This window comes from Pseudopipra pipra, chromosome 1 (genome assembly GCF_036250125.1).
Source record: "Pseudopipra pipra isolate bDixPip1 chromosome 1, bDixPip1.hap1, whole genome shotgun sequence".
NCBI classification, from domain to species: domain Eukaryota; kingdom Metazoa; phylum Chordata; class Aves; order Passeriformes; family Pipridae; genus Pseudopipra; species Pseudopipra pipra.
Genome location: NC_087549.1, coordinates 126,738,581 through 126,764,356, shown reverse-complemented (window position 1 = coordinate 126,764,356; position 25,776 = coordinate 126,738,581). Strand labels below are relative to the sequence as shown.

The 25,776-nt window shown below is 34.3% G+C and overlaps 1 protein-coding gene across 10 annotated transcripts in view; it reads right to left on the bottom strand.

Annotated features, from left to right (window-relative positions):
• DGKB (diacylglycerol kinase beta) overlaps positions 1-25,776 on the bottom strand; it is a 389,503-nt gene that overhangs the window by 195,207 nt on the left and 168,520 nt on the right. For 8 of the 10 annotated variants that reach the window (XM_064676145.1, XM_064676132.1, XM_064676139.1 and 5 more), the window contains 6 exons: positions 25,494-25,526; positions 21,712-21,828; positions 17,226-17,299; positions 10,261-10,335; positions 2,449-2,534; positions 85-174 (listed from right to left, as the gene is read on the bottom strand). In XM_064676145.1, coding sequence (XP_064532215.1) covers positions 85-174; positions 2,449-2,534; positions 10,261-10,335; positions 17,226-17,299; positions 21,712-21,828; positions 25,494-25,526 — 475 coding nt within the window. The remainder of the gene's footprint in view (positions 1-84; positions 175-2,448; positions 2,535-10,260; positions 10,336-17,225; positions 17,300-21,711; positions 21,829-25,493; positions 25,527-25,776) is intronic. The other 2 variants (XM_064676162.1, XM_064676171.1) reach the window with 1 other exon arrangement.

Here is a 25,776-nt window from a genome sequence, read left to right as displayed (position 1 = left end):
AAGAAGTCCAAATGTAGACTTGGATGGAAAAGTTATTTTTTTCCCTTTAACTCCATAATACATTATACTGTAATTTGTGTTTACCTCCTCCCCATCTCAGACACCTTGCTAAATCATTGCCGGTCCCAAGAGGCAGTATAGCAACTGGAGGATGCTTAATCAAGTTCGCTTTCTCTGTGAATAAAGAAGAAAAAACATAACTAAGGAACTTTGTTAGATTTTGTTTCAGTCAAAGACACTTTTTGTGTATGAAATTATGCTGCCTCATCAGCAGTGAGCATTTTACCAAGCCAGTCCATTATGCAGCCCCTTCTCCAGTCAATATTCAATCCTTAATCCTAATTTACTTGTTATCAAAAGGATTTTTGTAACCCACAGACAAGCATTCATAAGTAATGATACTCAAGAGCTTTCCAAGACTGAATATGGTGTGCTCTCTCTTGTTCTCAGCTCTGCCATTCCCAGTTACAAATGCAAAAGAGTTAAGAGCATGAATAATGAGGTGAACCTTGTAATTTTTAATTTGGGTGACCAAATCTGTGTTTAACTGTGTATTTACCTGGATTTGTGTCTACACATGAGCACCATTACCAAGAAGTCCTTGGAACTAACACCAGGACTTAGTTGGGTTTGCCCATCAGGAATTAAACCTGCTATTCTAAACAAGCACTGATCTATTTGATCAAGTCTATTTTGTATTTATTAAGCAATGTTTTGAAATGCATAAATTTATAGCATCTTTTCAATCTTTACCAATATTTTTGTAGCATCTTAAGCCCAAGGATCTCTGTTCAAAATCCAGTAGGAAAACCATCATCAAGAAGTGGAAAATTCTTTCTGAAAAGCTGGAATTAGGGGAGCTATCCTCTGGGTAAAAAATTTCAAATATAAAATTTGTCAAACAAATAGCATGTCGAGTTTAAAAGTTATATTTGGTTAATCAAACAATCAGTTATTTTGTTCATAGAATAATGCAAAATTATCAGCAATAATCATCAGGAATTTATCTATAAAATGGATGCAGCAGGGATGTCTTGATATTTATCAATACTTTAGAAAGATTTGACATTCACAATATCACTGTACTGAAAATCTTTAAGAGAATTAAATATTTAATAAAATAATTTTAAAAAAAATTTAAAAGTCTCAAACCGATGAGAATTCTTCCTTCCTTCCTTCCTTTCTTCCTCCCTTCCTTTCTTCATCGCTCCCTCTTTCCTTCCTTACTTCCTCCCTTACTCTCAGCTAAGACTCTTTGTATATTAGGAGATCTGGGAAGACCAGACTAGAAAGGATCTAGGAGCAGGTGTTTTCTTACACTTTACATGCCAAAGTGCTTTTGCTCCCTAAAAGGCAGCATTGAAAATCTACTTCCTGCACTTATGAAACAGATGAATCCTGGATCCCCCCAAAATCTTCTTAGTTCTTTAACACAGAAATTGCTGCAGAAGACAGTAAGTTATGAAGAAAAAATAGAGTATTTTTGTCCGAATAATGTCACTGAAAGAGAAAGTAACTGCATGACATTTTAGACCTCATGAAAAAGGCGATGACACAATTAAGAGCTGCAAAACTTCACTCCTTCCACATTTGGGCAATACCCCTGATATTTATGTACATTGATTTATGACTCTGAATGCTATTGGAGAGTTACAATCAGCAGCTTGCATTTGCAAAAAGATTTTTTTTCTCCAACCAAGTTTAGGAATATGCCTTTGCTGTCATTCTTTCATGACAACAGTTTTAAATTTCAGTGAACTTTTAAAAGTTTTCTGGTCCTTCCCCTCCAAAGCACACACTTTTAAACACTCTAGATAAACTTTCAATTGTGTCTTTTGACCTCTCTTCATCCCCTTCCTAATTTCCATCGTCACATATGCCCTTTTTTTTTCTCTGCAGCCTCTCTAACACCAAATAAATGATGTGGAAGACATTCCCCCTAATAAGCTTTGAGAAGTTTAAGTCTGTAATACCTTGACTTCTGGGCCTTCCTAATGATTTGTACACAGGACTTTACACACAACTGACTGAAAGAACTCCAAAGCTGAACCATCTCTTAGTACGTTATCTCCATTATAGGATAATAGAGCATATACAAAAATTTGGTAAGTGAAAAAGCAAGTGAGCTAAGGTAAATTGTCTTAAAATAACAACTTAGATTTGATTCAATTGGAGAATAGACTCTGAAATGAAATTAGAATAGATTAATTCAAATTTCTTGCTTTCAGGGAACCCAGAGCACTACATGCACTGGACTTCTAGAAATTTTGGATATCTTTTTCAATTTGAATATCCTTTAAAATAATCATATCCCAAAATAATACATTTCAGAAATTTAAATGAACAAGGTCTTGTTTGAAATAGCTGTATCCATACATTGGTATATAAGGAAGAGCATTAAAAGGAAAACCACGAGTCAAGCACAACTATGCAAATGGTAGAGATTACCTATGCAATCCAAAATCCAGCCTACTGTTCCATCTCCACCACATGCTAGTACTCTGAACTCAGCAACATCTCGGAAAAAATTTAACCTAAAAACAGTAAATGAAGATACCCAATTATGATAAATATATTGTGCATTATGCAAACATTTTATGGCTTGAGACATTTCATTTAATAGTAAATGGCAAGTGAACAGTTGAAATAATAATCGCTTCTGCTCATGCATTCATTTTTTAGACAAATACAATCCAACATTGCATTATCTGAAAAATTTCAATCAAAGTTGAAAATGGTTATTATGGTACACTAATACTAGAAACCGTTTGAACCTGACAGTTAATCCAAAGCTTTGTCTAAGTTCAAATCTTGTTTGAAAGTATTGTCAGAAAATATTATCTGTTCACCTAGTTGTAAATAGATAGGTAGTCTCTCAAGAAAGAAAAGTCTAATTTATCTAAATGTATTAGCCATAACATTTCCTTGTGAAGTTCTAGATATAAAAGTATATGAAAACATAATATTTCTGGTAGTATACTACTACATATTAAATTGAATATTCTGTAGTTGGTATAAACAACGTTCCATCATTGTTTGATACGAAATGAGAAAGCATCAGATTTAAGACACCCATTTCATCATCCAACCATATTTTTAAAAGTAAAGTATCTTTGGTAGTATTTGCCTGGCTATTTGTGCTTCCATATCCATTGAGTATCACCACCTCATTATCGCCTTCATTCAATACCTATGTCCCATAATGCTGAAAAGTGAGTATATATTAAAACAATCCTAAATTGCAATAATTTAAATTTAAAAGCATCTTTTCATGATAGCTTTTGACACATGCTGAAATTAGTCCTTACAAATAAATTGTGACTAGACAGAAAACTTCCAGTAATTTTGTTGAATGACTCTGTGTGTGTGAGTGCATGTGCGTACGTACATTCACACACCTTCTATTCATTAGTGTGACAGATAAATGCATATTCTATGTTCTAGTGACCAGATCTGATTTCCAGTTTGCAATGTCCTAATAAACGCACAACTAATACATTGCTAAAAATTCTTAAATGTGAATAAATATACACAATAGCTTGCAAGTCTCTAATTCATACTTTTTCCTTATGAAACTTTAATGTTTCACAGGGAATGGAGTTCCTGTCCCTAAGAAGTCCTAAAAATTCTTCTAGGCCTCTTGATAAAATCAAGAACACTTGAAAAACAACAGAGTAAAAAAGCGAGCAAGGGAGAAGGAAATGAAAAGTACAATGATCAAAAAATTTACATAATATATAGAAGATGACAGGACAACTTCTTGTTCTATTAGTTTTGGACCAGAATTTCAAGGTTAGCAAAGCTACATAAAAATAAGATCAACAGATGTCCCACTCCCTCTAATTTTCTCTGCTCAGAAGAGCTCTTAGGCAATTTCAAGTGTCAAGTACAATGCCTGAAGGATGCTTACTGGCCCTGCATTAAAGTCTGCTTTACCCTTCTCACCTCTTACATTCCACTTCACACATCTGTAGGAGAAGTGCTATAGGATGTCTTCTGATCCAAAATGTCATGTGCCAGATCTGACTGGGTACACTTGAGGAACATATCTTCTAATAAGCATATGTGCTGAAAGACCCTCTGCTGGAAGTCACCTCCTACCACTGTAAGAGTAGGCACTGAGTTATGTCCTGGCCCACAGGTGTGCATCTCCATCACTTCAAGAGATCTGGCATAGAGACAAATGCCTCCCGTCACCAGCATTCGCACTTCGCCCCAATGTGTTGGGTTTGTACAAAGTTATAAGGTTTAATTATATTGCTTCCAATACTGAGGGTATTTCAGCTTCATTTAAAATTGAATTATAGCCCAAAAGTGGTGGCAGGCTACTGATGTCTATAAATATTTAAGCATTTCTACCTTTGTAAAAGATGTCAAAAAGAAAGTCTGGAAAAAAACCCAACCAAACAACCAATGAGAACACCACCAAAAGTCCAGGGTTGATGCTAACATTGATCCAGATCAGCAGAACACAGACCTAAACCTCTGTCTCTTTTTATAAACAAGCTTCTTCACCCTACAGTTATCAAACATTCTTTTTATTTTGACTGTATATTTAATCTTCATCAAAAGGGTATAACTTAAAAAAAAGTGGGGGCTGAAGAATCTGGCAAAACCATATTGTCAAAAATATTCTCAATAAGCTTCATTCATTTTTCCCTTGGAGCACTTTATATCCACAGATAGTGAATTTTCCAAGCAAAGTACAGCATTAAGTTCACATAACTTTTTCTTTTCATAAATTTAAATATAAAATATGTACATTATATAAAAATCTAACACACAAAACACATAAAAATAATGCATAATATACCTTACATTGTATGTTTGCATATATAAATGCAGTGTATATAAATAAACTATAGCAAATATAAATATTTATAAAATCAAATTACTTTATAAGATTAAATATAGTTATATAATTATATATGTAAATAAATCTCATTCATTGAATTAGAATGTGCAGTCTACATTAATAGTTGGGAAGGGAACATGGTTTTCCATTTTATACAGTTTCATTCAAACTCAGGAACTGTTATAGTTGTAAAGAAAGAATTTGAAATATTTCTTTATAGACCTTCAGGGAAAAAGTACATATTGCCTACCAAGAAAGTTGTGCTCAATCACTGTTTAACAGCATCTGTCACTTTTTTCTCCACAGGACATTTTTGATGTGGTTTGAAAAGGAAAAAAAACAAAAACAAAAACAAACTGTTTGAGAACTTACTAAAAGTGGCTTAAAGTGAAACTAAAAAAAATTGGAAGTAATTATAAAGGTTTTGTGCACCGTCAGACTAAGTTAAAGGACAAGAATACAAATTTAGTCCTATTTTCCTAAAAAAAATTTAAACACTGAAGGTGTTTGATAGCAGCCTATTTTTATTTTATTTTGCCAGAAACAAGGATGCACGCAAAGGCAATTATTGAGTTTCTGCTGATAAATCAGTAATTTCCACCTGAAAGAGGGAAACTGTTTAAAATACCTATATTATTCTAGTTCAGTTTTTCATAATCACCTCCCTAAATCCATAGGAATGTAGGAAAATAATTTATGAATAAAACACCAATGCTAGAGGATGTAACTATTTGCTGTTGAATCATGTAATTAATTGATTTATGCACAGATACCACACATACACATTCTTATAGAACTGTTTAAGAAAATCCTACCCCACTCACAGTAAAACCATTTGAAAACATAAATTGCAATATTTTCCATTTAGATACCTGCACATGACCTTTTCTCTTACGCCCAGAAGCAACGCACTATGCAGAATTTCTGGTCTCGGCCACACAAGGTGGCATAACAACAGCAATGTGTGAAATGATTCAGCCAGTCTTCTTCACTCATAGTGGAAGCAAAATTTAAAACTGTCAATATTGCAATCAAAGAGTAATCCTCCGATATTTGTATCTCAGGATAAGTATCAGTTGTCAACACTACAGATGCCATAGAAGCAAAAATACTGTTAAACAGCTGTTCAAAATATATCTTTAAACTCAGGATTTAAGTTTCATATGTGAAGACTTGCTGAGTTCTACGTACCACTGATTTATGGTGTACAACAGTAATTTTTATCATTAGAGTACAACCAAATCACCACTGCTGGCTTTGCCATTCTTTTGCAAAAATGTAATTCTTCCAAGGAAACATGGACCAGATTCAAGATTTCCTTCAGAAGAAAATAATTATGAAGCTATTATCTTCTGAAAACATTCCTGGTGTATATCTCTTCCCAGAATACTCTGGGTATTCCAAATGTCCAACAGCAAAGAAATGCTCCAACAATCAGTTCAAATAATCAAGGAAAATAGTGTAATTTTCAAAATAAGCCTATTGCTTTGTGAAGTTATAAAAGCCCAGGTGCTGTAGATTCCCAACTAAATTACAGCATAAGTTGTAGGGATTCAGTTTTTCTGTCTTGAGCATCTTTTAAATGGGCAGAATTTAAGATTTAAAAAAGCCTGTTGAAGCAAAATTGCAGATAGAATTTAAAAAATACCTGCTCTCCAAATTAAATGCTTAAGGAAGTTACAAAGAAATACAACTTTTGTGGACATAATTTCTATTATAGAGTATAAAACCCCCATAAATTAGACATTTTAAATAATAGACTTTAGGGAACAGGGGCCTTTTCAGAGGGACAAAGCCTTTGTGAAACGCTGACCTCCCTACAGAGTCCTGCGGGTCTGTGGCTCGACTGCTATTCATCCCACTATTATTTACCTCTCTGTGAGGTGAACAATAACTGAATTTCAGATTCTTCAAGATCATTAAATCCACAGTAACAGTTGTTGTCAGAAGTAGAAGACTCCTATAGAGATATAACAACCAAACAGGGAAACTCTTTTCATGGCTAAAAACACAGGTGCTAGGCACAAATTACACAATGCATCAGCCCAGCAATTTTCACATCACTGTGTTAACTGTAGCAGCCTGTAACTGTGGAGTATCTTTTATGCCTGTGTTCAGCTGCAGAGCTTATAGGGTTTCTCCAGCTCACTCATATTTCTCTACTCCCAATTAAAGAATGTGTAAAATATTAATTATTATACACATGTTTAAAGTGTACTGTTGCCCTTTGGCCTAGAGCTCCTTGATTTTCAGGCCTCATAGCAGGTCAGTCTCCATTGCCAGAAAGGAAACAATGTCAGAGTCACAGCCATGAGGTTTATTTGCATCATGGACATATTTTTATATAGAGCATGTACATGAGTCTTGACATAAACTGCTCCAAAGACCTTAGCTTAGGCATACAAAGAAGCTACAGGAAATGTCTTTGCTGCTGTTCCTGCACTTCAAGTAGAGTCCCATCTATCATGAAAGTAGGCAACATCCACTTCATTAACTGCACATTCAGATAGTGATACTAAAATTCATTGTCAACTTGTTCAAAATATTTTTCTGTTGACCTGCTACACACCAGCATATCTATCAAAAAAACCCACATTATAACTGGGGTGGGTGGGACTTTTTTGTGTTTTTTGTTTGGGGGTTTTGGGAGCTTTTTTTTTTTGTTGTTGTTGTTTTGGGTTTTGGAGCCTATTATTCCAACACATTTCCATGAAAGATCATGGTTATCCCACTGCAGAGAAAGAATGACAGGCATAGCAATTGAGCTGTTCAGAAAAACCCCCAAAACAACTCCCCAAAAAACCCGCCAAAAAACCCCATCAGTTTCACAGCCCCCCTAAGATTTACAATTTTATTAGTCTCCTAGTTATCTTGTCTTTCTCCCTGCTTTCCAAATAGAAGACGCTTAGATTTTTGACAGAAATGAACTGGAAATATCAACTCATGTTAGCCACAGATGTTTGGAACTCAAGTTAGAAAACTTGTGAACATTATCTTCTAGGTTGATGACAGCAGCCCATGAGAAAAATACCATCAAAAATTAAAAACATTAACTTATGGGTTAAAGCAGACAGCCTGGGTCTACCAAAAAAATGCAAATTCTGCCTACTCTAAACATTCTCTAGGTTGAGTAAACATGTCTGAAAATGGTATTCGAAAGAAAAAAAATTCTCAAAATAGACTCCATTAAAATGTATTACAATAATCATAAATGCTTTAAAATATCTTGTGTTTATCCCTTTCTACTAAATAACTAACTAGGATGAGGAATACACTTTAGCTTTTCTCTCTGCTGTACAATATCCAACTCTGTTACATTTTGATCTAAATGACACATATGACAATATTAAATAAACGTAACATTTTGATTGACAATCCAGCATAATTGGCTTTATAGAGATGGATGAGTGAGTGGACAGATGGATGGATGGGCAGGTTTTATTAGGTAATACAGCCCTTGCAGAAAAAGAAACAAGTACTGGTAAGTGAAATACCAGAGTATATTCAACTTCTCACTTAAGGGACAAATTACATGCAGCCTACATAGTATTGCCAGGGGCAAGAAGTGATGGCAGGAGATAAACTGGAAATTTAGCATTATTCATTTCTGTGGAATGAATAAAAAATATACCAAAACAAGCAGTGTCTGTTTAAAAATTAATTAGAAATTTCTTCAAAGTGACTGAACTAAAACTATTTCGATTCCTAATAGGAAGAGAAATTGAAAATATTTTCTAAAAAACACTGTCGTGGTTCAAAAGACTAATGTTTAAATTGCTTCAGTGCAAGGTTTCAGCTTGAACTTAACACTGCCCTCTTGTGCCTTTGTCTTAAAATACATTTTCCTTCACATGGGAAGATACATGAAAATGAAGTCACTAATGGACAGAAATGCAGCCAGATTTTTTTTAAGTTCAGTGAGATAAGATGAACTGGAACAACAATATTTCAGTTGTTTTAAAAATCATCATCTCAATCTTTAGCATGGCATCTCTATTATACTGTATGCAAAACAATATTGGTTACTAGTTTGGTCTCAGTTAATTTTAGTCTACTAATTTTTTGGACTAAGACTACTTAAATTTTCCATATGTGTTAAGACTACATTAAAACAGCACTAGCATTCAGGTACAAGATAATTGCAGGCATGAAAGAAATCATGCATGTCATTATTTCCATTTTTTGAGCTGGTTTTACAGCATTCAGCAGTTTGAACCTTGGCCACACTGTAGTGTAAGATATCCTAACTTCTAAAAGGATTGAGCCAAATATGCTTTTCACTTTCATCAACGCTATACACATCTCAAGTCTAACACAATAAATAGAGAGCTGATACAGCATTGTTTAAAGAAAGAATATTTGTATATTTGGCCTTAAACCCAGAAGTACTGGCAGAAACTGCCAGAGCATACTCTTTCCAGTAATATACATGTGACAATCGAAACAAAACTTTGCAAGGCACAAAACATGTACGTTTCCACATTTATCTTCTTTTCCTCCAACTTCAAAGAAAAAAAAGTCTAAACAAATAAAAATATATATTAAATACGTATTTGAACGATATAATGTCAGTGAACTTATATCCTAATATCCTTCTGTGACTGTTTTAACTGATGTAAAATTTCATATATCAGCGACATAACTAAATAACATCCAATACACACAAAATGATACAGATGTTCAGGGCTGCTCTATCTCTTTTCTTCTACCAAAGCAGCCACTGCTTAAAAGAGAGACAATATTAGGTGGCAAAGGTTGGTATTTGATACACTGTAATTCTCCTGTCTTCATACGAATGCAAATTAGAAAGACTCATGGAGAAAGCAGGTTAAGTGAGTGACTGCAATGTCAGCTGGTTCAGAGAACGCTTCAGTCTCCGACAGCATAACCCAGCCTGGCCAGTCATTTCCCAACCACTACATCACCAAGATTCTGTAATTCATAAGGAGCGTGCAGTCACTGTAACTTGAAACAACAATCCACATCTGACATGTACAAGAATAGATATATATGTACACCATGTATACATATTACAGACACATGTATGTGCACTTGTGTGTCTGTGTAAAAGAACTGGATGTGCTGCAGGTCTTGAGTCTTTGAGGCTGCTTGATATTTATAACATAGAAGTAACTCCCACAGGAACTTAGGTTGCTGATATAGTAGAAATAGAATGAAATTTATCCCACAGTTTTTACAGAGTGCTGCACGGTTTTCAGTAAAACATATGAGATGTAGCTTTATTTGTAGATGTAAAGAAATAATACCTATACATTTCTGCAGCCATTCAGAGATCTGCAGTGTTGATACATTCCAAACATGCTATATGTACTTCAGTTTGTTCATTTGATTATGTAGCATTTTATTAAATGAGTTCCTGGTAATAATATTAACTGTAGACTTACCCTGGCATTGGTCCATTTCCAGAAAGACTATAAACTTGACGAGGATTTAAAAGGTACTGAAATTTTCTATAAATTCTGAGGAGGTAAAAGATACAAGGAGAAAATATTTACTTACATGTTTGGAATTTTTTTTTAAACCTATCAAATGAAAGAATTAAAGAAGTTAACACGTATTATAATTATTTGAACCGCAGAATCTCGTTTAAACAAAAAAAATCAAATAATTGAACACAGCAATTATAATTCAGATATAGAGTGTATTTTGGGGCATAAAATTGAGACAGAAGTGCTACAAGGTATCTAAAATTCAAATACTGCATATAGATAGAAAAAATAGGATAAGGGGATATAATGACACAAGAAAAGGTGAGTCAAAAAAGCATTTCAAAAAGTGAATTGATTCCTATTAAAGTAACTCCATGGCAAAGGAGAGATTTCTTCCTGAAATTTATTGCTAACACTAAATTACAAGTATAATTAATTGCAAAAGCAAATTGGCTTTGCCACCCATCAAAAATGTCCCCATAGAATGAACAACATTCTGAGAAAGCAAGGCTATGGTCAACTACATTTCCTCAGGATTACATTTAAATGGGAAGAAAATAAAAAATATTTGAACCCACTTTTTAACTTAAATTACACATATTTGGAAATTATCTGAATAATAGGAAGCAATTATTGATACAGCACGAAAAGTATTGTCCTATCTCATAAGGGACCCCCTTTGCTGTCTCACCCTCAGCAAATATTTCCTCAAAACTGTAATTTTAGAAATTTGAGGTTATTTGTCCTAAAAGCATAACAGACATTTTGTTTCTTCATTACAAATATTAGAAATGTAATTTCCTACATTGACTATAATGTGGTAGCTGATTCACTTCTTACAAAGAAACAAGTAAGCACACAAGAGTTGGAGCTCAGAATGAATAAATATATACTTGGGATCTATGGCATTAGTTTAAATTATAAACCCCCTCTGTCTTGCCTTTAATTTTAATGTCTCTATCCTTAAGCTAATTAATATTTAAATGTTTTTAAGAAAGCATAAATTTTTCCACTGAAATATTTCTTCCTTTCTATTTAATGGCTTAAGTAGAATAGAAGCAAACTAAGAGCTGAATTTTAGGCTAAAATGTCCACATTTTCAAATACAGCACAATAAAACTGTCTAGACACAATCTATGTGCACATTGAGGGATTTTTGTTTTATATTATTTTCTTAAGAGCAATGCATAATTTATCAGTCTAGGTGGAAGACAAGTATGTAAAAATACTGAATACAAACAAATTCATAATTATCTCTAAAATTGCCAAATTGGAACATTTTCTTAACTTTTGAATTATTTAGTGATATCAGCTTCTTCACAAAGCATTTTATTAAAGTACACTCACAATCTACTCCTGATGCCATTCCTGACAGAAAAAGTCAATATCCTTGCTAGTCTCACTTAGCAAGGATGCACACATCATTGTCAGTGGCTGTGATGATGATTAAATCAGACCTTTGACAATGGATTTACAAAACAATATATATATTTCCATTTGCAGCATATTACCAATGCAAAAGGAGAGTTTTCTAGTTAGTATATGTAATTTGCTTCTCACAGACGTATAGGATTTAACCTGGACAAAGGTGCTGGTAATTTAATTTGTGTAGCTGATCATAAGTTCATGAACAGTATTGTTATGAGGTCCCAAAGATTTAAGAGTTATTTGCCTAAAGTTTGGTGCTACAAACATACTAGCCAGTACCTACACTCACAATACTGTTGTCAGGTAACAGTGAAATGCTATAAAATGCCTTCTTAATAAAGAGGGCGCCAAGTTTCTCTACTCAAAACCCAGAATTCCAACTGCAGTAATGAAGAGATTACACTGAATCATACTTGACTCAGTGCATACCATTCATAGGTACTAGCCGAACATCAATTCCACCTAATCACTCTATAATGGCATGCTGCAAATGACACCTCAAGCTTTAAGTTATTATAATTCATTTATGTATTCTAGTATGTGTAAAATTAATAAATTGATGGTTTGGTTCCATTCATACATTCTACCAAAAAAAGAGGAAGACACTGATTGCCTTCACAGTAAACTGTAACTAGACCTACAGGGTGCCATGTGCAAGCCCAGGAAATGGACAATAATTAAGCATGGGTTTACATCTACAGTACCAAACAACCTACTGAAACTGAGATGGCTCCCCATGTCTTGCTTCCCCATGTAAGGAGGGAATTGGATGTGGTTTCCTTGTGACTAGATATTTGTGCTGACAAGGCCATGAGGAGGTGTGACGGGAAATGCCCCAAAAGCCATTTTTGTGAGGGAGTGCATTTTAACAAACAAAGGCAGTTCACGAAATTACAACTTGTCAACAAACAGTTGTGCTCCTGTAACCACTTTTGGGGTTATTCTGTGATCTGGAAAACTAGATAGATTCAATTTAAAACAAAAATCCTTGGAAAAGTTTCTTTATTGTCATTTTTCCCTTCACTAAAATCATGCCCGCGATCTCATATAAACCTCAAAATACTCCACACTAGTATAACTGAGGAGGCAGAAAATTACATCAGGAGTGGCCAAAGGGGCTGGGATTATCAGCTTTTAACAGCCTTGTTGCTGAAGAAAAAACTCTTGAGTGCACCTTAGGCTGAGTTAGACTGAGCTGTCTTCTAAAGTGGCAATTCAAAACTGGCATGAAATTGTCTACACTGCAGAAAAAGCTGACCATTGCAGTAACTTGTGCCACAACTGGGGGATTCAGTCATCCAGGGGCTGACTATTCAAGATGTGGTCACTATAGGCTTACTTTAACCCTAAATTCAGAGAAGAAAGAAGCCAAGGACTCTTCCCCAAAATTAAAAGAATACTAGTGATCTGCTCTTCCAGACATACAAAGTTTGAAAAAGATAATTTGAAACAGCTTTTACATTTTGTCTCAATGCTAAATGAAAGCTCAGAAAGCCAGATTAATCAGAGGGCAGGAGGGAAGAGCTACTATCAACCAAAGTTATTTGAAAACAGCAAAGGTTAAAGATATCATCAACCTGTACTGCACAGACACTGAATGTGGAGTCAGCAGGAAACATCAGTGTACGGAAGTTGATCTACAGTGCATCCAACTGTACATTTGTCAAGGAAACAATTGTTTAAACTCACCTGCTGGTCAGGCAAATAAACTGGAAAAGTGGGAAGTGGAAATCAAAGTAATGAGTATGGCAAAACAACAGCATGATTTAGAAGGACTCTTATGTGAGAAACATTACCCTTAACAACGGCCTTTAGATGCACTATATATTCTTTGTATATTCTTTCTGTTGAAAGAAACTATTTTGTCAGTGATGTACTAAATATGTACATTCTATTCACAGATTATTGAAAATTGTTGCCTTGATTAGTCAGATTGTAAGTGCAGACATCCTGCACTGATAGGATGAAATGCATGTCCTGCCATTTTTTTCATGCACAATCATGTACAATCACTGAAAACATGTTACAGTTTGATATAGCCTGAGGAACACACTTGACTGCGTTTGATGAACTCCTGTCCAATCTCATGCTCGGTTAAAACGTATTTCTGGTAAGTGAAAGGCTTAAACTATTCAACTTCAATTCTATTTTTCTACTTTCTTCTTAATAAACATTGACTTATATTTTTGTTATATTGTAAACATATGTATTGTCTATTGAACAAAATAATTTAAGTCCAAATCACTGTAAATAAAGTTTTGTTTCACATGATGGGCAATAAATGTTAACCTCTCAGTCAAGAAGAAAGTATAAATGGGTTATTGTTATAGGTCTTTGTTTTGCAAATATATCTGAAAGTCATACCATTGATCTTTAAAACAGAAACCTATTCAGGAATAACATGCTATTTATCACTACACATTCTGCAAAACTCTCACTTTCTAATGGAATCAAAGTTTTAAAATTTATTGATGAGGTAATTAGATATGATTGTACAGAATGTATTTTTTGTTTTCTGAATGTACTTTTTCCACACATCCATTCGTTTCCCACCATAACTGTTCCAACATTCAAAAACTAAAACTAAAGTACCTAACTTTTTTTACCTTAAAGTGATCCTCAGTTCTCTTCCTTTGCATTTGAGAGATTTGAAAAAAATTACAAAATACAAAAGGAAATGGCAGAGTATTACTGGGGGAGTGTATTTACTCGATTGGTTATCACATGGATGCATACACTCTTCTCCAAGTCTAAGGGCAATGAAATGGGCTGGGTTACCATATGGCAAGGCATAAAATCTCATACAGGGAACTGTGGGAACACTAGAGTCTTGACAGTCTGCAATAACCTTTCTGTGTTCAATGAAAGTCAATTAGAAATCATAACTTTATTCATCATGACCTCTCAAATACAGAAAATCGTAAGTAAAGACAGAAAATAGCTTTTGTTAAAAGATTGCCTTAATCTGAATGAGTCAAAATAATGAAATTTTCCCATCTACAAAAATTAGAAGGTTGTGGGCTGGGTTTGTTTTATTTTTTTGCTTTCACTACTGTGGAAATCTTACTTTTGTTACAGCTTATCCTCTACTTCTAGCCTCTCAATACCTGACCAAATTACAGAATTGCTATAATCAAAAAACCTGACTTGTATCACCGTAACTGTGCATTTTGCAAAGTAATTTATGTCTTCAAATGTCCTGTGATTTTACTTTCCACAACATATAACTGGCACAAAATTGGAAGGTAGGAAAAATACAGGATTCCTCTCTTTCTGGTTACTGACTGTAAAGCAGAGAAAAGTCAAAAAGTTAAATATTATCGTTCCCTGAGAAAGTTTTTATCCCTTAGATTAAATATTCAAACTAATATGCACTCTAACATCTTCATTTTATAATTTTGTTACTGATATTGATACGAAACATTAACACCTAAAAGACAGGGGGGGAACCCCCTTCTCACTAAAAAGTCCATATGTGGACTTTTTTAACCTTTTTGAATCTGCCTTTAGATTTAACCATGAGATATTATCTCCTGCTGGTGAATGACCTGAGATATGTTTACATGACCATGCAGTTGACCTTTAGATGTGCTTCCCTTAACACACAAATATTGAGCACGACCTCGACACATTAGTATGCAATTTAACATATTGTGTGTGTGTGTGTATGCAGTATCAGAGCCACTTTAAGAGGTTCTTATATTTTACAATACTCAGCTGCTGATGCCTGCCCTCATGCTATACACTTCATTGTGTAATGACACTTGTAGATAATGGTGTTAGTAAATGAAGTGTGCATAAGGCATTCATCTTAAAATTCAAATAATTCCTGTGACCTGTTTGGCCTCAGTAACAGTTTCATTGACATAACCTGTGAAGTGTTAGGCTGTAATACATGAATGGGAATAGGAGCCTGGGATAGAGATCAGGTTTTAAACTTGCTTTTACCCCGGAGAACATCTAACATTAAATGACATCCCTCATGCACCAAGCCCATTCAGATAGTAACACTTGAGACCAATTATGAGCTGGGAACTGAAAGCTGTGAAACAGCATTTGATTAAATTGTTTCTAGGCTATAACTAACCATGTAAGTGCAGCTCTCTAACCTGCCTCTCACTTACATAATTGCAGACTGGATCTCTGATCTACTCATTTCATGTAAGTACTATAAAAGAGTCAAACTGAGTGCTAGTGCAGATTACCTTCCACAGCATCCCTAACTGCACAGTAGACCAGAGCTACCTCGCACTGCTATTGTGTCTAAAACATGAATGCTCAGGATGGCTCACAGTTCTGTTTTGATTGCAAAGCCATGTTCTTGAAACATTTAGAATTAATCTTTTAGATCATTAACTGCCTTCGACACGCCTAGTCGAGATCTAGGTATACCACTCCAGGGTAGTCAGCTCCCAAATGATAATCTGTTCTCTCAGAAGCCTTTGAATACCTTTTTATTTAAATGCTCTTCAGCTCTGAGAATTACCCTAACATCTACTCTGCAGGATTTTGTCACTTTTGACAGCTTACTTTTGGGGTCTCAGATAGGGAAAGCTGACCCGCTTGTAGTTTACTTTCTTGGTTCCAAGCTTTAGAATCCCACTGGATCCCTCCTATTTTGCTTTGGGTTACCCATATCACCCGCTATCCACAGGTGTCATCTTTAGCCATAATCTTTTTCAAGACTTGAAAGTTACAGCACCAACATGGTAAGCTAGGCTATAAAAATTTAGGGATTTATGTGATTATCAAAAATGGCCATATTGTTAGCATTTGTGATTCCGAAACACACTCAGGAAAAACTATTTAGGGGGTAACTAATGCAGCATTCCTCCCTGAGTTTGATGGACTGAGTAGGAGGAAAATGCTCCTTGCTTTATCATGTCTCCAATACAGTAACACTTAAAGTAATAAACTAGACATTTTGAATTTAAATGAATGTAATTATTGACATATGTAAAGTTATTATGTCTCTTAAGTTTGTGTGACTGGACTTTAATACTTTATCTGGATTGTTAGAATGCTTACCATCTAAGAAAATCAAAAGATTTCTTTGTAGGAAATCTTATGGAGAGGCATGAGAGCCTCTCTACTAAATGTTTAAAAAGCAAGTCATACATTAGAAAATGGAATACTGTTTCTAATTTAAATTACTGGCCTGTCTGTAAAATCATTACACAGATTAAAAGAAAACTGTCAGCAATTCAAAGTTTCAGTGCAAAATATAACAACTCGCATCTTCATGCAAATGCCACAAACCTATGCACTGAATATAGCTACTTCTTTCAATTTGAAACAAAACTGTTCTATAGACCTAATTCTACTTTGTAACTGCGGAATTTATTACTACAGGGATATAGGATGTTCAAATGTGAGGCATAACAGTATAAAATGTCGGATTTTTTTCTCATGTACAAACTTATAAAATTCTCTCACAGAGATCAGAATAAAGAAAGAGAGGGGGGAAAAAAGAAAAAAGAAAAAAACCTTACCTTTCTCCTTGTTTCCCACCACTTTTAGGATTGACAAAAACTAAAAGTGGATGAGTGCCTGGAACTGGAGTGATCTAAAAGAAGGGAATAACACAGCCACTCATTAATGCTGTGTGTTGCATTCATTTTTTCCTATAGTAGACAGAAAACAAAAAGCTTAATGCAAACTCTATGTTATGCTATGTAATCCAGCTGGAAGCAATACTGTAATTTGCAATAATCCTCACTTCATTAATTTGTCAAAATTTGCAAGTGACTTCTCTTTTAATGCTATCTGTTTTACAGCTGTGGTACCATTTAAACCCATAATTCCACTGTTATATTGATATATATAGATATATATATATATACACACATATACATATATATGTATATGTTTCATTTAAAGTTTTCTTCTCTACTGATGGATGTAAGACAGGCATGACTTATTCTGACAGTAATTTCCTATGGAAAAAAGCTATGAAGAAATTGTATTTTGGACTGAGAAATGACACTCTACTATGAAGGTCAAATATAGCTATATGAAATTTTAAACCTGACAGAATAATTTTTATTTTTTTTTAATTACAGAAACCTGCAGTATTTGATAAGACATGAAATCACACACTTTCTAAAATGTGGCAACCATAACAATAAAGAGTTCCTCTAAACACCTGAGAAAGCTAAACATAAAATAACACAGGAGAAACCACGTAGAAGAAGGGCAAGCCTGAAGAAAAGAATGTTGAGGAGGATATACTGCAGGAGACAATTATTTCTAACAATTCTTTTTTTAATTCTTTTGTGCAGGGAAAGTTTTACACATTCATATTAATATTTAGCTTTACAAACTAACACTTTCCTTCTAAGCAATAGTGTTATTCTATTTTTTCAGACACTCTGATATGTGTGTGTTCACTGCCTTTACTCCACAGACTTGAACATAAAAAAAATTACATCTCTCTCTAATACCTGTTTTAAACCACTCAACTAGACTATTCATATTAAAAATTATCACTTTTAGACATAAATCAACTCCAGAATGTTTGAAAGTATATTAAGAGTTCAAAGTCAACACCTCCAAAGTCATGCACTAACAACTTTAGGGATGAAGCTTAGACCATCTCTGTTTCAAAATGATACACTGAAAGGCCTTGCTCCAAATCCCTATTCATAACTCCTGAAATAACAAAATCTCTTCAGCTGAAGATTTCATAAAATGCAACTTAAGGCAGAACCTGAGAAACTTTATAGCTAAGAAGTCTTACAGGTATCCTATAGACATAGGCATATAATCCTACAGGCATCTAAAAGCACTTTTCTTTTAGTAGGAATTGTTAAGCACTAGTGTGTCAACTCCACTCATGATTTCACAAACAATAGAATCAAATTTGTTCCAATACATACAAAAATAATGGAAAACTCCACAAACCCAGTGGAATTAAACTTAACAGAAAACCAACTCAGTATCACCTTCTGGCACAGTAAAGTGCTGCATGTTGAAACATACATCAAATTGCAGAATACAGTGAAGTTTGTCATATATTTAATTTTTACCTACTCTTTTAATCAATTTTAGTTATTTAGCCAATTCCCATGATGTTTGTTCCTGTGAACTAAGTGTAAACCAATGGTGCTCATTGTGACAGAGATGGAATACCTACTGAAATCCCTTAGGACGCCGGTTAATTAATGAGACTCATCCTAAGGTTATACATGATCTATTACTTCCTCTAATTAGAAATAATAATCCTGATCATTATGCTGGTTAGCTAGAAAGAAGCAAGATGAATGTGCTTAACTATGATTAATTGTCTTTTAGTCGTGCAGACCTCCACTGCCACTAAGTTATCTGCTCACTGCTGTCTGATGGAAAGAAGGTTTGGTCTTGATACTTTTCTCAACAAAAGCTAAATGATGGACTTACTTCTATTTTAAATCTTTCATTTCAAGACTCAAACATATTATTACAAGCAGAAGGTTTTGAATCATCAAAATACCCAAAAAAACTAATAACTAGTGTGTATTCCACTCGGTTTCAAAATAAACTTTAACTAATTTTTTACAGATTTTCCAAATTACTTTTCCAGATAACATATAGTATTTTTATATAATAAAAATGCAACTAAAGATTTAGACTAAAGTGGTGAACATTGTCAAGCCTTAATCTAGCATGATTTAAAGGCAATCTCCATGAAGTTACAGGACAAGTGACTTAGAGTAAAAAGAAAAAGAAATAAGCGGTGGACTGTTTATATATACTTTCTCCCATATTGAAACCAGAGGTCAAACAGGAGTATTACGAAGATCTATGTTACCTTGGGAACTTAAATCATAAACAAATGCAATTAACACACTGATTAAGTTTTATGAAAACTATCCTTGCTTACTGAAAATCATTAAAATGAGACCATGCCAGCAGAATCAGAGTATTAGAGTAGCATGCCAGATATGGGAGAATTAGAGTACTACACTTTGATCAGATACAGAATTTTTTTCTCCAGACCATCTTTAGGAAAAATGCTAACATTAATTACCAGTGATATTTATGGCACCTTACATCTTTGTGAAAATAGTCGCAAAATTATACAATCTGTGAGTGAAAAAACCCCTAACATTCTCATTGATCCATCCTTTCACTATGGTATCCTTCAAGATCCACTCAGCCCTCACAATAGTTAGGTCTTAATATTATTACCAATCAAAAATGTAGTATTTGAGGCTAAGATGAATTCCTGTTACTCAAAACCAATTTAATCCAACAGAGAAAAACAAAGACCGTGGTATAATCAGCAAATTAGGGCCATCACTAATTATTCACAGAATTATTTCTAATGTTATCACCATGATTACCAGTACTGTATCATGTACTACATTACAAATGCCTCATTACAAAAAAATACCAAGCACTTAAAAAACCACCTCAAATCCACTCAATAATAATTCTACCATCTTAGTCTGCACTCTCTTTTTCTCCATCTCAAGCATAATAAATAAAAGCAATGATGAATCCTAGGCTTTCGATTCCTCATGGAGAGAGAATATAGAACATAAGTTTTGGATCACACTGACAAACTTACAGAAAATCTTGTGACCTAATTACCTTAAAGGAGAACATTTAATAATTTAAGGTTGTGTGTGCAAGAGTTAGTCATGCTAGGAGTCGCTGCTTTGAACAGACCAAGTACTATATCTCAGGCACTGCATAACATGAGTGGAAAACAGACACTTGAAAAGGAGCTGAAAATAAACTATGCCCATAAGTAAAGATGTTTCTCTATCCAGAACAGTTTGGTTCAATGGAATTGAGTGTATATCACCCAAAAGTTAGAACGCTCCATGCATTTTCTTTAGCACCAATTTATTAGTCACACTGTGCCTGATTAGAACTTGAGCTTTCTGTCAGTTAATACTCTGGTCCTTTTGCTCCATGGTTTGGCACAGGCAATCTGGATGACAATGAAGCCTGTGAGAATGGTAAGTACAGGAAGAGAATCTTGAAAGCAATAGATATGATTGCTGTAATGTCCTACTACACCATCAATGGAGAAGCCATGTGACTGCATAGGTTTTAGGGTTTGTTTTTTGGGTTTGGAGTTAGTTTGGGGGTTTTTTCTTTTCCTTATGTTGTCATAACAAGAATGTTTCACTAACCTAAAACAATGAAACAATAAAATAAGCTTTCCTATACTGACACAATAAGGTATATCTTGAAATAATTATGATGCATAAAGCAATTTATATATGGTAAGGGAATCTTTTCACTGAAGCTCAACATTTCAAAAGATAGAAATAACAGACAACTACATATATTAGATTATTATCACATTGTTATCATGATGATAATTTAATTCCTGAGGAAATCAAGCAGCAGCATCATGCATATAAACACTAATTTCACTCAAAAATACTCTTAGTAGTAATCAGAAGTTCAGGCAGAACTTCTGGCATTCCTGTAAGTCACTGCCCTAAAATTGCTCATCACACACACACAAGTTTTTCTTTCAAGCAGAAAACCTTCCATTTTTATTATAGATATTGCTAGTAATGAAAACACTTTGCTTCTCTCCACTGTTAAAGCCAATATGCCAAATGCACTACTTAGAAATACCTACACAAATTACACCCTTGAAGTTTACTCTATCTACTAATTAACAGGTCCAAATGAGAAAAGTGAACAGTTATCAAGACATAGATTCATAAAGTAAATTTACACAACACTGTATGACAGATACCAAAACAAACTAGTTCAGTTTTATCCTACAGTAGAAGTGATTTAGTCTTCCCTACCCTTTATTTCTTGGGAAATCCTAACACTGACATAAAAAGCAGATTTGCATCACAGGATTCCTGAATCAATGGAAGAATTTACCTACTGCATTTTTTAAATATGTAAAAGTGAAATATTATAAGAGTGAATGTATATTTCACTTTAAAGATTTCTCAGTCTATCATTGTCTTCATACCTACAAGCATCTGCTTAAAATTAAAATAACAATAATCACACCTGAAGACCTTGTCCATCTACAGTGACAGAATTTGCTCTTTGCATTTTGCTCCGTTCTCCCAGTTTGTTCATTTGCTGGGGGCAACTCTTTTCTTTTTTCACTGTTGCCTGTCTTTCCTTGAAAAAAGAAGAGAAAAGGAGAAAATTGAACATTTTAACACATTATATATACAACTGTATTTTATACAACTGTAATTGAGACTGTACCTCCACACAGTTGCTTTTTGACTAGTGAGTAATGTCAGATTCTGCTTTAATGAAAATGAGATCCCAGTCAAGTTAATACACAATGTTTGGCCACTTCACATAATATCTATCTATGTGCCTGGACATTTCATAATGACTAGGCAATAGATGGATTAAAATGTGTAGTCACAATACAAACTAATGTAATGATGTGAAAAGATAATCTAACATTACCAGGGTGGCATTCTGAAACTTGAAAGTAAATCATACAATGTAATTGATAAGAGATCAGTAATTTATCAAAATTTCATCCTAACTGCTAGCACAGGTTAAATGCTCCAAAGTACTTTTCCACTTTGGCAAAATATACCTGGTCTAAGTGTACCATAATCAATTGGCTGAGTGGCTTTTTATAAAACATGTATTTTGTATCAGAAGGAAAACAGAATCTACATCAGATTCTAAGCTGTTGGCAACTTTTGCTGCTGATACACAGCAGAATGAGATGGTTATTTGAAAGAGGAAAACTCAGAAGTATGTTGCTGTAATCGTATTTTCAACTGTTATCAGGCCATTTCAGAAAACTCTGAATAGAAAAAAAAAAATCCTTGTTCTTTGTATCTCATTCTATTTATAAAGTGTACCCAGCATGTCCTTTTACATTGTCCAAAAAATGTACCATAAATTAAGACAGCAGATGTTTATAAAATAGAATTGATATCCCCAGTCCCAACTGCACCCCAGCCACTTTCCTCACTTCACAAGTGTGAAGAGGCTTTAAACTAGTGAGGGGAATGGGCTGGCACAAAGCTGCTGCACTAGAAAGTAGCATGAAGGACTCTCCTGCACCCCCTGCAACTGCATTCAGTAAGCAGTTCATTGTTCCATACCGGGCCAAACCCATCTCTGTGCTACCTCTGATAATGCCTTAGGGATTGCACTAGCAATTAATCCACAAAACTCTTTCTGGAGCAGTTTTTACTGGTAAAAAACATTGACACAGATTCTTGAGCAGGAAGGGAATAACTCCCAGCTTAACACAGATGTGAACCATGACCATTTTTATACCATTTTTAGTTTCTTTAAGTTTGGAGACTGACACAGACTCAATCTAGTCCTGATGCAAATAGTGATGCAGGTCAGCCCAGGCTGCTTTGGGTAGCCAGGTGCTGTGGCAATCTGATTACATTTTGTATAAAAGAACTGACAAACCTATGCCACAGGAAAAAATGAAAGTAGGAGATCTCTGCACAAATTCCTGTATGCAGTGAGATGACTAGGAGGTTAGTTAACTGAGCTCTTGGATGCTTTGACTAACTTGATCAGTTCAAGAGCAGGTCCAAGAGTCTAGATTACAATATCATTCATTCTTTATAGAGAAAATGGTAGAAACAATTAGAGGTATTTACCTCAGCCCTAACCTTTAAAACACAGACAAACGCTGTACATATCACTGCCTAAGAAATCATCAACTCTGTACTTACTTATTGATGATTATTTAGAAAGTAGAACTACGATGAGGCACCCACAGTAACATTTTTGAACTAAAACAAATCATTATTACACAATGTTATTGGTTAATGCCAAGGATACTTGGCATTAAGTAAGATACTTCAGTATGAAGGAATCTTTACACTTCATTACATATTTAAGAAGCCCCTTTGGTGTTTTAAACAACTTTGTGAATAACTACCCTTAAAAGACACTACCTTATAAAAAGTAAGTATACCATGTTAAACAGGATTTTACATGGTGGACAAAACTGGCTCATGAATAATGTAACATCTTCAAAAATCAAATCAGATGTCAGTAAAGCAGAGAAACAGCTAGTAAAAATGCTGATTTCTAACAGAGATCAGAAATGGAGAGCAAATTTTAAAAACTTTAGGAAAATCTCAAGGTAAAGAAGATATTTGTGATAATTCAAAGGAAAAGGTAACAGAAAGGAATAGATCCAGCACATTGAGTTTATGCATTTAGGGAGGTTAAAAAAAAACATTGTTCAAAAAAGGTCTATTTATAAAGTGTAACACTAAAACTCTTCTTGCATATATCATGCTGTTATTTAGAGGAAAAGTATTTATACACTGCTGAGAACAGTACTCAAACCTGCTGGTTTTAATCACTCAAATGCAAAATGCAGTAACAATTACCTAAAGCAAAGTTTTGGATATTGGGGTTTTTGTTCCAGCATGATACAAATAGCAGCAAACACCCTCAGCTGGCTTGGCCCTATGACTGCTGCATTATTATAGCTGCAACATTCCTTCTCCAATTTATATTTCCTGTCCCATAATCAAAACTACTGCTTGACTCACAGACAAAGACAATCCAAGATTAAACTATGTACCTTACACAATATGAAGGAAAAAGTATCTTGATGATACAGAATTGTCTAGTGTGTTCATAAAATAATCAAAGATGGATATCTGACCTTATTATCATTGAACCTCTGCTTTCTTCAATGGTGATTTTTGAAGAAAGTACAAATAAAGTATTTTGTATCACCCATCTTATATGAGTATGATACCACAATAAATGTCACCATCTCTACCAACAGTGCTCTCCGAAAAATTTCTGAAGAAGCTGATAGGAGATTCTAGATTTCCTAGAGTTACATATCCTATAATTTTTCTATATGTATCACACTAAGTGAGGATCTGACACAGCTTGTATGACATAATTATGTGTATCATAATTCCAATGAATATATCTATTAATGAAACACAAAAAGATTTACCACTTCCTTAAAAAAATCTATTTTAAATATTCTTGCATAAACCCTTTGTTTTACATATGGGATAGAAAACTGACTTTGAATATCTTATTTTGGGAACTACAATATTACTATAACATTACTAAGCTATCAGAGGGTGTCAGAAACTAAACAATGTACTTTTTAAATGAGAAAAGAACAACTTAACAAAATCATCTGTGGATAACAGCTTACAAATTCTAACAACAATAAGAAAAAATTGTCGTTCAGTAATAAAATGGTTTCATAAAATGCAAAAATTTATCTTTCAAGGTGAGAAATATTTCTATAACAGTTGTGCTGTATTTAATATCTTGCTAAATAAAGCATAGAAAATGATCATTGTATCTGTGAACCATTTTGTTTAGTGGACATGCATGAGGTTGATAGAGATACAGAATACACCAGTTTAGACGCTATTGTACATTTTGATGGCTCAAAGAATCAAGCTTTTCTGTTCTTTGGGTATGTGTCAGAGCACATGCCTCTCAAAATTGTACTTACCACAACAAAAATTTTTTCCACCCGTTTTTGCACCTCTCATGCCTTATTTTCTCCCCTTGAATTCCCACTTTGCAGTCAATAGCCATTAACTGGAGCCTCTACCATTCAGGATTGCTCCAGAGAGATCACTGTCAGATAAGAACTACTCAATTGCGTATATCTCATATTTATCCAAATAAGAAAATAACTGATAAATGACACTGCCTTTCAATTAATAACAGAGAATGTAATATCTAGATTTTCAGTTCAGCCCCAAAATGCACTTCATAGCAAAAAGAATGTACAATATCACGATCTGTTAGTACTCGTGTGTTCATGGATGCCTCCCGTTACGCACCTCAGGGAGCAAACCTCCTAAAGTGGGAAGCGTCTGTTGGAAAAAGAGAACGTTAGGCTGCAAAACTGAACAGCTGTGATGGCAAAGGGCATGGACAATGTTCATAAGGAATGTTACCTTTCAGCAGTTTGTACTTAACAACAAACATACACAGTGCTTTTTTTTTTACACATTTGCACAAGCATACTCTCCCAATGTTTTAGCTGTAATATTAACAATTTATATTCTGGAAAGTATGTGTGGGATCATTTTAGCACCAGCTAAAAATATTAGAAAATCTGAG